Genomic DNA, 13,329 nt, shown 5'->3' with positions numbered 1-13,329 from the left:
TATCAATCCAAACCTCATAGAGGATAAGGTTAGTTTCTTGTGGAAATCCTGCTCTCTCACACATAACTGGAAGCAAGTCACCTATTGGAAAAGAAAAGGACTGTGAAATGCATTGCACTACCTGCTAGTGAGACCTCCTGCAAAAAGGACAGAACTCATTTTCTACCCTGGATAAATAGTTTTAAAACGCCAAGAAAGAGAGCCTTCCAGGTTAAAGCTTCCTTTACTGACATTCAACCCACAGATAAGCTTTTAAGGTTTCCTTCCACTTCACCTGAACAATAACGAAAAAAATATGTGCAAGGCCATCCAAGATCAAAGAGATGAAATAACACTGTTCCTTCCCCAGAGAAAAATTTTAATCTCTTAAAAAAAACCCAGACAGACAGCTAAAATACAAAATTAGAAAGTATGTACAAGTCAACAAAATGAGACATCCAAATCAAAGTATTTTTACTCAGTGGACATTTGCTGAATTCTTTAAATGGACCCATATGAAAACCAAGCCTTACGCCCAATTCAGTCTGAGCAGCTGCTCTCAGGCTACCACAGTGAAAAGTCATAGAAGAGTTATTTTAAAGGCTATTGCAGAGTTACAATCCACAAAAAATACTTGAAATAGAAGGAAAAAACCCAAACTGGAGAGCAGTACCACAACACAAAGCTTTACAGCAACTCTGAAACAGCCACTGATGCTCAGGAGCACCTGTGAATACAGCAGCCCTGCAACAGAAAAATTAACTGACAGCCATCGATGTATTAAGGCAATGCTTTCAGCCTTGCAAAAAGTTTCAGGTGCTGGGAGAAATCAGAATTTCTTTCTGTGGCCTACCTTTGATTTCAGTGATAAAACTAATATTAAAAGGAAAAGAGATATGCAATGTACACTGTCATTAAAAAAGTTCAATTATAACAACGAAATTGAATTTTAGAACTCACGTATTTTACAGGATATAGGTGTGTAGATATGTCCACAATAATTCAAACTCCGAGTCTTCGGATCATACATCTTCAGAAACAACATTACATCATCTACAAATTAAGAAACAAGATTTATTTTTAAGTAAAGCTTATTTGAGGATGTCAGGGTGGGAATCACTTGAAGAGAAATGAGGGGGAAACTGCATGAGAAAAAAAACTAATTTCAGCGCTGTAATTTCACGATACACCATGTCATTATTGAAAAAAGGAGTGCATAATGTTTTCTGAGATATACCCAAAATAGAAGTATTTTGTATTTACTCAAGTTTTAGCATATATGCTTACGATCTTTATCAAACTTGGGTAATGTTGCTCCAGTAGCAGCCATCTCTGGATCTACTGTTTCCAAAAATATTGTCCATGGATTTTCATTGTCACTGAGCTCAATCATCTATGTAGGAAGATGTGGAAGAAGAAAAAAAAGTCTCTGGAGAATATAATATAACCCGATATCTGCATTTTCATCAGATACAAGAACTTTATGACATTCTATGAGTGGGAGAATTATTTTTTTTTTTAAGTTGCATTAATGACAGGAACTCTACGGAGTTTATTAAGAGAAACAATGACAACTATAAAAACACACAAAAAAAAGCCCCAAAACATTTAAATGAAGCACAAATGACAGCTTTTATTTAAAATGGATTTATTTTTCATTTAAAAAACATACCTACAGCTATCTCTATTATGGCAAGAAAATTACTTCACTTTAGAAGTAACAGGGCAGTGAAAGCAATCACTGTTTTCTGTGGTATTTAGACACGGTGTTTTACATTTTAAGCAACACATTTCACTAAATCTAGAGGGTTTTTTCCCAAATAATGAAGGACTTAAAAAGACATTTCTGTTTGAAATCTAACACAAAAATCATGATGATGCTTTTTTTCCCATGGAAAAAAAAAAAAAAAAAAATCATGCACCACACTCCTCCCTCCTATCCAAATCAATCCACTAAATCTCAAGTCTTTTCAAGTCTCAGACTTTACCAGATACATGTTAAATTAAAATCCTGAAAAAAATCTCATGTCCCAAACTTACAGATTCTTAAAGAGAACTAAAAATCATGGGGGGTGTACAGAAATAGTGTCCTCTATCAATGAATATTTACCGTTTTATTGCCATCTGCTTCATTATCTAGCATTGCAGGTCTTTTTGTTCCATTACTTCTAGCTTGCATTGGCCATAATCTGATTTGATCCTGGGGAAATCCCTAAAATAAAAAAAAAATCGTGACAGGAAACAAACAAAAAGGCTAAGATACTTCTATTAAACCCAAACAGTTCATCTATTTTAAAAGGTCTAAATTATGACTGCTTGCAATTTCTGAAGAAGATAAAGACTATGAAGAAACCATAAAGTAATAAAATAAATTCATACAGATATTCAGCTACAGAAAACTCACCATCGTTTGAGAGAGATTTTGAACAAATTCTGTAAGCGTGGAGTTTTTTAATACTTTGAAAACAGTGTATTTCACTTTTTCTTCATCATACATATCATTGCCTTGGTGACCACAGAACTGATCCTCTGCCACTATCTGAAAAATTACATTTGAAGGTTACTATTCATATTAACTCAGCTGCACGATGTAATACCTTTTCATGATGCTCTACTATGCAACATGACTGGCTCTCTGGATAGTGGCACTATTTGTGTTCTCATGAAGAAAATTTGCACGTATACAGCTTATAACAAAATTAAAAAATTGTGACTGATAGTCAAATCAGTGTAAGTCATTAAAATACACTAATACTTACAAATCCCAAACAATTAAAAACCAGTTGCACTTAGATCCCAATCTTGGAAACACGTGCTCTAACAATCCTGGCAGTTAAAAAAGGCTGCATAATTATTTTACTGGTGTAATGCAAGGAGGCTGCCCTAAAATGTTTCCTGTATCTCCCACAGCTCCCATGCGCTCTTTGTCAACAGAAAGACAAGTGGTGTAACTCAGCCAGTCCCTCCACTGAAAACGGCTCTCGTGTAAATGCAGTGTAGAACAAGCTAAACTTCACCAATATCTCTACTTTTGAACACCAGAAAGAAGACACAAGGAAACATGGAGGCATGTTCTATTGGGTTCTATTTTCTTGTGCCAGATGGTCTCTGGGAAGAGCCATAAACAGGGTTCCTTAAGGCAATTCATAACAATCTAGTCCATCTGGCTTTTCCAAAAAGATAATTGCAAATATAAGCACTCTCTCCTTCTGCTTCTACTCGATGAGTTCAGTTTGGCAGTAGTCCAGGCTTGCAGCCTATGGCTAGATACATTCTAATTTTAGAAAATAATTCCTGAAGGAGATAAAAGTGCAGTGGCAGGGCAGCCATTTAAAATAACCTGGTTCTTTTCCTTTCACCTGAACTTACTATTTTTTACTTGCAAGCACGTAACTTCTAGAGAAAACAGAAATGTCTGTAAAATACAGTACTGTTTGTTCCATTAGGATTCATTGCATATGTAAATATACTTACAAGCACTAAAATAATAATTTCACTTCAAACACTACTTCCAAACACAAATTAAAACAAAATGAAAATCAAGGTTTGTCTTGGGTGGCTCAACATTCTGAATTTTAATGGTAAGGTAGTTGCAATGTGATCTGTTTCAAAAGCTGACCTGCACTTGCATATAGAGATGAGCTTCCTGCCTCTCCTTCCTCTTCTGAGCTTCTATCCTCTTCTCTTCTTGTAGCCTTTCCACCAGTTGTTGAGGAATATCATGGTCCGTGACAGGCTGCAAAACTTCACCTACAAAGCAGGTTTTGTGATGTCATTTCAAGATTTACATCAAACAAGGTTTTCTTCATACACACTTGACTTTCCTCTGATTTGAAGTCAAAACAGATTTTTTCATCTTTTAATTAAAAACATGGTTTGATATCATCATGTTTTGGCAAAAAAAGCATTTTCTATCTCCAGCCAAAATGCACTACTTCCATGAAATATGTATCATAGACTTCTGAATTAAACATTCATTTCAAGATTAAAAAAATATTTACCACCACTCAAATTTTTCAGTATACATATAACTACATATTTTTCATCCACTGCAGCATTTTCCAGCACTGAAATTAGTTCACCAATTTTTCCACCCTATCAAAGAATGAAGGCTGAAGCACTTTGCAGACACACAGCCTTGCCTTACTGTGCTAGGATGACACTCGATTAGCAGATACTTTCCAAAAGTGAGAGAAAGGCTGGTTGATTCCACAGAATCTATAAATTCCAACTGTAACTAACGAAGCCCCTTTGTATAGGAAGGCTGTCAACAATTCAGAAGTAAAACATAGCCCTAAACCCCTGTATGTAAGTCTAACTTGGAGCACAGGCAGAGTATACATACTTAATTTGGATTCCCTGATGTAAACCAACATGTACGCATTCGTACAGTGCCGTACAGACAAGTCATCGTCATGACCTCCATAGTTGTGTTCAATCGCTTCTTCCTTCGTACATCTTGATACAACATCGTCATCAAATTTACACCACTAGAGAGAAAATTTTATATAAATATGATTTTACACAAAAACATGTTCTTGAATGTTAAATTAGTCCTATTTCTGGCACGTCTTTCAGCTCTCTGAAGTAACTAAAATTGCTCTTCAAGCAGCATGAGTTTAAAAAAAAAAAAATCTAGTTCAGTCTGATTTGTCCTACCTGCTACTTGCACTCAGCATAAGGAAGGCCATAATTACCAAACCTTTACTGAAATATTTGAACATTTTACACTGAATATCAAAAGCCCAATAATTATTCAAAGAACTTTTTAAGACTGTTATTCAAATACTTCACACTTCTACATGGATCAGAAAACTGACCTTATTTGTTGTAAACCAAAATAAAAATCAGTGATGCACAAGACATCTAGCAATTATTTGTACATTTAAAGTAATTTACAGCAAATTTTAAATTAAAACAATAAAGCAAATTAAGAATGAAAGACAAATAGTGATAAATTCACAGCAAAATCTGACTTTTACTGTGAACAGTCATGTGCACACAAAACCAGTCAACTCGAGGGAAGAGACACCTGACCTATAAACGTACAATCCAATCAAGTCACCTAAACCTCTAACAGTGGGACATGCAAAGATACTGAACTTCTGAGTCCTGGAAACATTTGTAACAATCATATTTGCTTCAGTACAAAGTCACCCTAAAATAAAAGATGGATAAAATTTGACTGCAGTAGAACTTCAACACATATACACACACAGCTGAAGGAATTCCTTTAGTTAAAAGTCTTTTGCCAAAAGCCAATAGCAAAGATGAAGCTGCTCCTCTTAAGAAGGCAGGTGATTCTTTAATGCCTTCAAATGCAGGCTCCTCCCTAAAGAGCAAAAACTAGACATGAGAGCTGCTGTTTTTTCTTTACAAACTCTGTAAATACAAAGTAAGTTTCCCAAATATGTTAGAACAGGCATCAAATGAAAGAGTATCAAGCTACGAACTACATGGAGAAGTCCAAACCCTGTGTGATGAAGTGAGTGTGCCAGCTCATTCTTCTCTTAGGGAACAAAAACTCCAAAGACTTGCCCATTATGAAAACTGCAAGTATGTATTTGCAAAACACAAATATGTTTAGGTGCTTTTCAATACTCACTTTGCCATCACCCTTTGGATTTAAGTAAACGACGTAATGTCCACCATGGTTATCTCCACTGTGTACTAGAACTGCATGAAGAATGTAATTCGCAGGATCTTTAGGATCTGTTTTTTGCAAAAATTCATCTAGTGGCAACTGTTCAGGAAACTCAAACCTAGTTTTGAAAATAATTAAGACAGTAGTATTTGCCGTTAAAGACAGATACAGGACACCTGTACTCGCTCCTAAAGCAAGCTACAAAAATATAACAAGTTACAATGCCATTTCTATCCAGCATATACAGCATACAGTGGCAGAATTTATACTGTTTTAATATGGAATAAAAATAATCTTCATAAGCACCTCTGAAAAAGTATGCCCTCAGTAACAAGTGTAACAGCCCTTCAACTGAAACAGTGCTGTTTTGGATTTACTGTGTCAAGGGAAAAGCTCAAAACCTTTTATTTTCTAGCACACAAATACAGCCTTTCTAGCACAGGTACCCCTGGACTGGAACATTATTTTGAAATGTCTTTCAGCTGCTGCAGTCTCACCTCCTCAGTGAGACTGAAATCGTTGCAATACAGATTTAGTTTACAACCAACAATGCATCTCCTTGAGAAATCATCAGCCTCTGCTTACAATGAGTGGGCAGGCAAAGAGATGGAGGGAAAGCAGAGGACTACTTATTCATGCTACTTGCTCTTGTGGCAGCCTATGGGAACATACCAACTTTCCACACACGGCACAAAGAATGTTCCACAAAGCCTTAAAAGCTGCAGTCACCTGTTTTATATTCCAGACAGCAGCTACAAATGACTAAGTATTTGATTTGTCATTCAGAACCTTAACGTTCAATCAGTGACCTTTTGGGGACCTCCACATGTGTGACTGTGCATACTTTCCTCTCGCAGTTGAATCAAAAATAGGATTTTGGCAAATTATTTTTGGTAAAGTACATTCACAGGTCCAAATTCTTCAATGAAAACAAAACAAAACAAAAAACTTACCTATCATTTATCTTAATGTTTTGGTCAGTCTGAGGATCATACATAAATCTCATGAGCTGTAGGTGTAATACTGGTGGCAATGTCAGGAACTTCACACCTTTCTCTGCCTCCTAGACATTTAAAAGGAAATAGAGGGTTGAAATTGCAAGATTTTTAGCAACTCAAAATACTTGTTTGCTGCAGACACTCTTCTTACGGGCTTTTATTTTACAGGTTTGACGACACAATGTGCACCAAAGAATGGTTCAAAACTTGGGTGGAGGTGAACTATCCTAATGCTGCACCAGCCTTCCCAAGAGCTACTCCAACAACACAAGAACTCAGTTCACTTAAATTCAGGCCATTCATACAAGCCCATGTGGACACCTCACTGCATTAAGAGCAAGTTACCTGTATAAATAAAATTAAGAGAGAATACAGAGGCAAAACCCTCATTTTTGATCAGTTAAGAATTTCATGTTCATTGTATCCTGCCAACAAATATTTGGCTACCATACTGTACCTTCCCAAGAACAGCTGAAGAAGATACAGAACATTACTGACAAAACCTGGTATATGGCACCTTCAGAAGCTAACTTCAGTAAAACAACACTTTCTATAAATGACTTCAGCAAAGTGCAGATGCAAAGCTCAAACACGTGCACACGCATAAATGTTTGAAATGCCACAGGTTCATTTGGCATTCTTGTTGATGATACAAAAATGACCTCTCTAAAGTTACTTTTAGAGCTATGCCACTTTTTTACTAGACACACAGAACAGACTACTCTTGGAGGAAGAACTTCTCAGTCTTGAGATCAGTAGAGAAGTTAGCCGCTCCAGTTACTAAAACACTTACAGGTGTAAAAGTAAAACTAACTGCTAATTAGATAAGCTCCATTTTAAAAAACCCAACAGCAATTAAAGAAGCTACGTAAAAGCTTGTCTAAGGAGAAAAGTCACCAAAATCAGTTGATTATCATCTAGAATGGGTTTTGCAACATTTTTTGGCTACCATAGGTTTCTTAAGTTATTTTATCAAGGACAGAGATATAAACCAAATTAAAAAAAAAGAAAAATACCTGCAAGCCATGTTCTCCTGCATCGTACTTGTTATCACCATCCAACTGTTCCACTGCAACGTAGTCAATGAAGGACTCAAAAACTAAATGAAAAAAAGATCGGGGAATTGTAGGGAAGGAGGAAGAAAAAAATACATTTACACTAGCCTGGGGGCTTAATGTATTAATCAAATAACATATTGAGACATGAGAGTTTGTGTTTCAGTATTTCTGTCTTTTTAAGTTTTATATTGCTTAATGTCAAGAAATGCACCAAATTGTAGGGGCACACATAAGAGTATCAACAGATTTTAAAAATCACATAGTTACAACTGTCTGCCAAATCTCCTATTCGCACTTTGCAGCTGTTAAGTATCAAGCTGGATGATTCTGTTTGCTGGGCTCTACCACGTCCCGTTTCATGTCTTGTATGCCAAGGACTTGGTAATGTGATAACAGACCCCTGCTATACTGCTCCCATTAGTTCATTCTTTTTATTTGCTTATTGCTGTGGTCAGGTCTAAAGAAGAATCTAGTTCCTCCGAGTTCAACTTCACATATGAACTACAACCTGCTGTAACAACACTACTGTTATTACCACAGCACAGTACGCACTTCTATGGCACCAGGAAAACTCCTAAAGTTCAGAGTTTTATGAAGAGGCATCAGTGAGAGAATTAGGGAGGAAGGAGCAGGGAAGGGAAAGGGGAGAAGGGCAAAAAGGTAACATACGCAAAAACATTTTCTGTGGAAAATGTTTTTGATGAGGTGTATTAACACAAGTATATTTCAACATGCTGAGCACCACCACACACATTTGAAATCAACAGGCACTAACGATGTCTAACATGCTGAAGTATTTGATTGGTGCATATCACCATGTGTCACTTACTATTTTTCTTTCCCTTTATACTTAGCTGGATGTCATAATAATCTTCTATTCGTTCAGATCGATAGTCTACGTGTTTGCATTGGATATAAGACTGTAAACAAAAAACAAAACCCACAGAATTTCAATGTATACAAGTAACAGTTAATTTAATTTTTTTAAAAAAAATTTAAATACATACCACCATCTTCCCTCGGAACAATTTAGGAATAGTGCCTTCTACACATGTGCCTTTCATTTTATTTTCCACATTATCAAGCAGCTGAAAGAAAAAATAGTTTTTACATAGAATAAACTTGCAGTTTTTGAACTTATTCATCACACATTGACTACTTCACTGATTAAACTAAGTCACTTGCATAAAAATGAAATGTTAAGTCTATTCATACTGGCACATCCTTTTTAGTCCTTTAAATCCCTCTTCTTCCCCCCTAAACTGCACTGGGGACTACTCCAACTACATTCCTTTGAGTCTGGAAAACCTCACATATGTAAGAGCATTTGCATCTTCAAAACTGCATTTCTCTCCATGCTATATAAGGACCACTAGCATACTTTCCATTTATTTTCAACCTTCCCTATCCTTTACAAATTCCTCACCCTCAAAAGGCCATAATCAATCCTACTCGTAAAAAAGAGAAATAAAGCAAGGCAAAAACTCTGTGCCTTAGAGACCCAATTTAAATTAATCAGTGCCAGTATTACTAGGATTGTTACTAAATTATATTATATTATATGTACGCAAAATCAAGAGTCAACATTATGCATCATCAGTAAGAAACAGTAAAAACATACCACTCGACATAATTCCTGGACATCATGTTGCATGAAGCTGTCTAAAGTTTCCCACCTTTGTAAGGCAAATTAATACAAAATTACTATATTACGAAGAAAACTACAGCTCAGATCAAGAATTCAATACACAGCAAGATGTAAAGGCGCTGAGATTTAGTACTGGCTGACGGGACAGGGTTTTTTTTTAGTTCCGTAGCATTTACTTGGCAGGAAGAAGGGCAGGGAATTTGTGGGACATTTTTGGCAGCCGCTCTGTGCCCACCTGCCTCCTTTCTCTGTGGATCTGGGGATGGGGACCAGGAAGGCAGCCGGAGTCAGCCAAAGAGGCCAGGGCCAGGCTGTTGCTAGCAGAAGAATTCTACAACCTAGTCTCACTTCATGTCAAAAAACCTCTTAAGAAAAAGGCCCGGGAGCAATTCGACGCTGTCAGAGCAGTTTCCACAGCACGCTTCCAGCTGCCACTCTTCTAAGGGCCCTTCAGGTGCCATCAAGTAGCGCTCAGGGATTATTTCAGCACATGAAAGGAAGTAAATGGATTTATAGGAAATACTAGCTCCTTTGTGCTCATCTAAACAGTTAATCCTGGGTGCACAGTAACTCCAAGGAGGCACCCAGCTTCCTGAACTGTCCATGTGCAGATACACTCCTGTGAAAGGAGGGGCGAGAGCAACAGTCACTAAATGCCTCGTAGCAAACGTGGCACACTGCAACAAGGGTATTCAGCACTGCTGCCTTAATAAAAAAGACAGGTAAAGTGGGTTTAGTTTTAGTATGAAATACTTTCTCCTATGAACTCTTTAACTTAAACTCAAGAACGCTTTTTAAGCCTCTGACAACTCTTTTTGCAACAGTCACCACTCCTAACCATATGAAATAAGCTATGGTTACTGTAGGCTCTAGCTTCAGCATGAGGTTCAACCCCGGCCCTTGAAGCCACAAGCACGGGCGATCAGGAGCAATAGTAACGTTATCTTCCCCTCCCACTCTCTTCTCAGTAACCCACAGCCACTCACACAGCAGCATACTACTCCCAAAAGTGTGCCAAAACAACTGTGTGTGGGTCCACACTTAAACAAGCTGAATGAAGTGACCAGTTGGACAATTAAGAATGGAAAACAACCTCCTGACTCCCTCTGCTTTAAACGCTAGCCAGCTTAAAGGACAGAATCAAAGAACAAGGTTACATAGTAATATTAGGATAAAAAAGGGCTCCTACAGACAACGGCATCACTTTCTACTGGAAGAGGCCAAACTAAGTTAGAAACTCACAATATCCGGTAAGAAGTTATGCTCTACACATCATAGAGCATAAGAGCATAGGTAGGTCTCACAAGGTCAGAAACCCCTCTCTGATTTAATGGGGGAGAAAAGACCAAATCTTCACTACACATTAAAAAAATTCCTTCCCAAGAATGAAGGCAGGCATGAACACATTTTTAAAACCTTGCTCTCAGATACAAAATTAAGCATCTGCAACACCCTCGGGAAAGGTCTCATCATGCTACTGAAGATGACACAGTTGGGATCTTAACTCAAGATGAAATATTTACGATATCAGCAAGTCTTTCCAGTGTAACAGGAAGCAGGAGCGCTGATAAACTAAATATACAGTGTGCTAGTAGGCAGAGGGTATGACCAGATAAACATAAAACACTGAGGTTATCAATTTCATTTCAAATTCCCCCAAAAAGGTGAAAAGGAAAGGTTACAAATATGCAAGGTTATGAAGAGTCTTATCAGGACAGAGCACTACTACAAGCTTTAGCAGATGTGGGATGGACACCAGGACAGCTATGTGAAAAAGACGATACAAACTTCCTAACCTGTTTTTAAATTAAAAAAATTTGTCAATATTCCTACAAAAGACTAGTGTGACAAAGTAATGCGAAATACAATCTTTTAGAACAGTTTTTGATAAAATTCTACTTCATGCTTACATGACATGCAAAGAGAAGGCTTACAAAGGTCATGCTAATCTCAAACTTCTGTCCTAACTTGCGCTCACCTGAAACATCAGGTTCGGTAAAAAACAACCAACCAAACAAAAAGAACAATAACAACCCAAAAAAACCCCCACCACCAACCAAAAAACCCCACAACACTCTTAATACAGCTAGACTGTATAATTCTATGTCTAGATACCCCAGATTTAAAATTACACTATCCGTTACACCTGTAACACCATCTCACACGAAGTACCACCAGAGTGGACAGTGAACTGGATACAGGGCAAAAATAAAAATAAAAATCAAAAGCAAGGCTTTTTGTAAATGTTTTATGGAGAAAAACAGGGTACTAGAATGAGGAGAATGCAAATAATTACTTTGTGTGCTCAGACACCTTTACTTCATGCAACACATATTCCCCTTAAGCTTTAAATCACAAAACAGGATACAACACTAAATGCTGCTGAATTGTGCATAGGCAAAAATAGGTGCATCTTTGATGTCAGAAGAAAACGTTACAATGGTCACTAATGCAGAACTAACAATATGGAAATGCAAATTTCTGCTCCTTCTCTACATTTAAAACAGACTTAAATTTTTAAGATGACATTAATAATACATGCACTGCAATTTTTCAACAACGTATTTTGTGCTGAATTTTACTTTAGTCAAATGCATCACACAATTTTCAGGTAACAGGTAAATTATAAACCTGCTACTAGCAGCCGTGTTTGACTGTGTAACACTCTCTTCCCCAAAACTCTGACTTTTGGATCAGCTGGCTTTAGTACCAACTATAAATAAAAACCTATCCAAGTAAACTAAGAAAAACTAGAAAGTAACATAATCCTATGTTAACAGTTCTCTGCACCTCTCTAAAAATAGCCTGATTTAAATAAAAGATTTTTAAAGAAAAGCTTTATGAAGCCTTTAATAGCCCAACAAATAGTCCAAATTTCTGAAACTTACCCAAAAGATTTTGTTAACTTTTTTGTTCCAACTGGTTTGTCACTATGTTGCAGTTCATAAAATACTCTTTGCAATGCTAAAGGAACACTTTTGGATGAATCATCTCCTTCTGTGGGCATCATGTACACAGCCTGAAAAAGCATTTAGTTCAATTAGTATCTACGGAAAACTTTATTGCTCGTATTGTTTAATGCATTCTTTCCTCTTCAGTGACTTCCTTCACACAACTCCATTTAACCATCACTCCAAAAGAGTCTGAAAAAAATCTCGTGCTGTAGCGTAAAGACATTAATTGTCTGGGATGACTCTTCTTAGAGCACAGTGGTTAGAAAGCTGTGAACAACAGATTCCATTCACGGTATTTTATCTAAATAGTTCCCTTATTCTACCCTAGAAAAGTAAATGCACTAAAGCATTCAACAACTTATCATGCCTGGTATGTCTACGCAATCATCACAGTAGGACCAGATACACTGATCAATACTATAGGCTTTTGAAAATAACTTCTTTTGTGGTGTAGCTTGGCTATCTGTGAATATTGTCACCTACAGTGGACACACACCCCCCCCCCCCCAACCACATAAAGAGCAACAAGTGAGTGAAAACAGAAATGGCCCACTTAGAGGAGAAGGATGTCAGAGGAAGGTTTTGAGATTCCCCAATACGTTCATTTCCACTTAATGTCATTGCTGTCCAGCAAATAAAACAGCTTAACAATTCAATTCACTGATTATACCGATCTGGGAAGGACTAAGAACAAAGAAATTACACCAATGGACCAAACAGGGATTAGGAGAGTTCAATAGGCACTGAAATGAGATCTACTTTTTTTTAAATGTACACCAGTAGATCTAGGGAAAAGCAGTAGCAAGGAAAGGTATTTATAGGTAGATGCTCATTTAGAAAAGCATGAACGTAGAAGGAAAACACAGATAACTCTGGAGGGAGATCATGTAACAACCCATAAAAATAAATACTCCAATATTAAGCAGCATATAAGAAAATGGCCTGTTAAGAAACAGAAAAATTGCCACCTGAATTTTTGCCTGTGAAACAACAGGGAACGACACATTTCTGCAACTGAAGCACTGAACTGGATCTCAGTAGTTCTCAC

At 37.1% G+C, this 13,329-nt stretch overlaps 1 protein-coding gene across 2 annotated transcripts in view; it reads right to left on the bottom strand.

Annotated features, from left to right (window-relative positions):
- Positions 1-13,329, bottom strand: part of USP7 (ubiquitin specific peptidase 7) — a 74,460-nt gene that overhangs the window by 16,695 nt on the left and 44,436 nt on the right. For both annotated transcript variants that reach the window (XM_086473293.1, XM_086473292.1), the window contains 14 exons: positions 12,216-12,346; positions 9,301-9,355; positions 8,687-8,767; positions 8,509-8,599; positions 7,638-7,720; positions 6,577-6,686; positions 5,585-5,741; positions 4,325-4,469; positions 3,599-3,729; positions 2,384-2,518; positions 2,090-2,191; positions 1,267-1,372; positions 940-1,032; positions 14-81 (listed from right to left, as the gene is read on the bottom strand). In XM_086473293.1, coding sequence (XP_086329419.1) covers positions 14-81; positions 940-1,032; positions 1,267-1,372; positions 2,090-2,191; positions 2,384-2,518; positions 3,599-3,729; positions 4,325-4,469; positions 5,585-5,741; positions 6,577-6,686; positions 7,638-7,720; positions 8,509-8,599; positions 8,687-8,767; positions 9,301-9,355; positions 12,216-12,346 — 1,488 coding nt within the window. The remainder of the gene's footprint in view (positions 1-13; positions 82-939; positions 1,033-1,266; positions 1,373-2,089; positions 2,192-2,383; positions 2,519-3,598; positions 3,730-4,324; positions 4,470-5,584; positions 5,742-6,576; positions 6,687-7,637; positions 7,721-8,508; positions 8,600-8,686; positions 8,768-9,300; positions 9,356-12,215; positions 12,347-13,329) is intronic.

The sequence above is a fragment of the Leptosomus discolor genome, chromosome 14 (genome assembly GCF_034619465.1).
Source record: "Leptosomus discolor isolate bLepDis1 chromosome 14, bLepDis1.hap2, whole genome shotgun sequence".
NCBI lineage: Eukaryota > Metazoa > Chordata > Aves > Leptosomiformes > Leptosomidae > Leptosomus > Leptosomus discolor.
The sequence above is the reverse complement of the archived record's forward strand: the minus strand, read 5'-3'. Positions and strand labels throughout refer to the sequence as shown.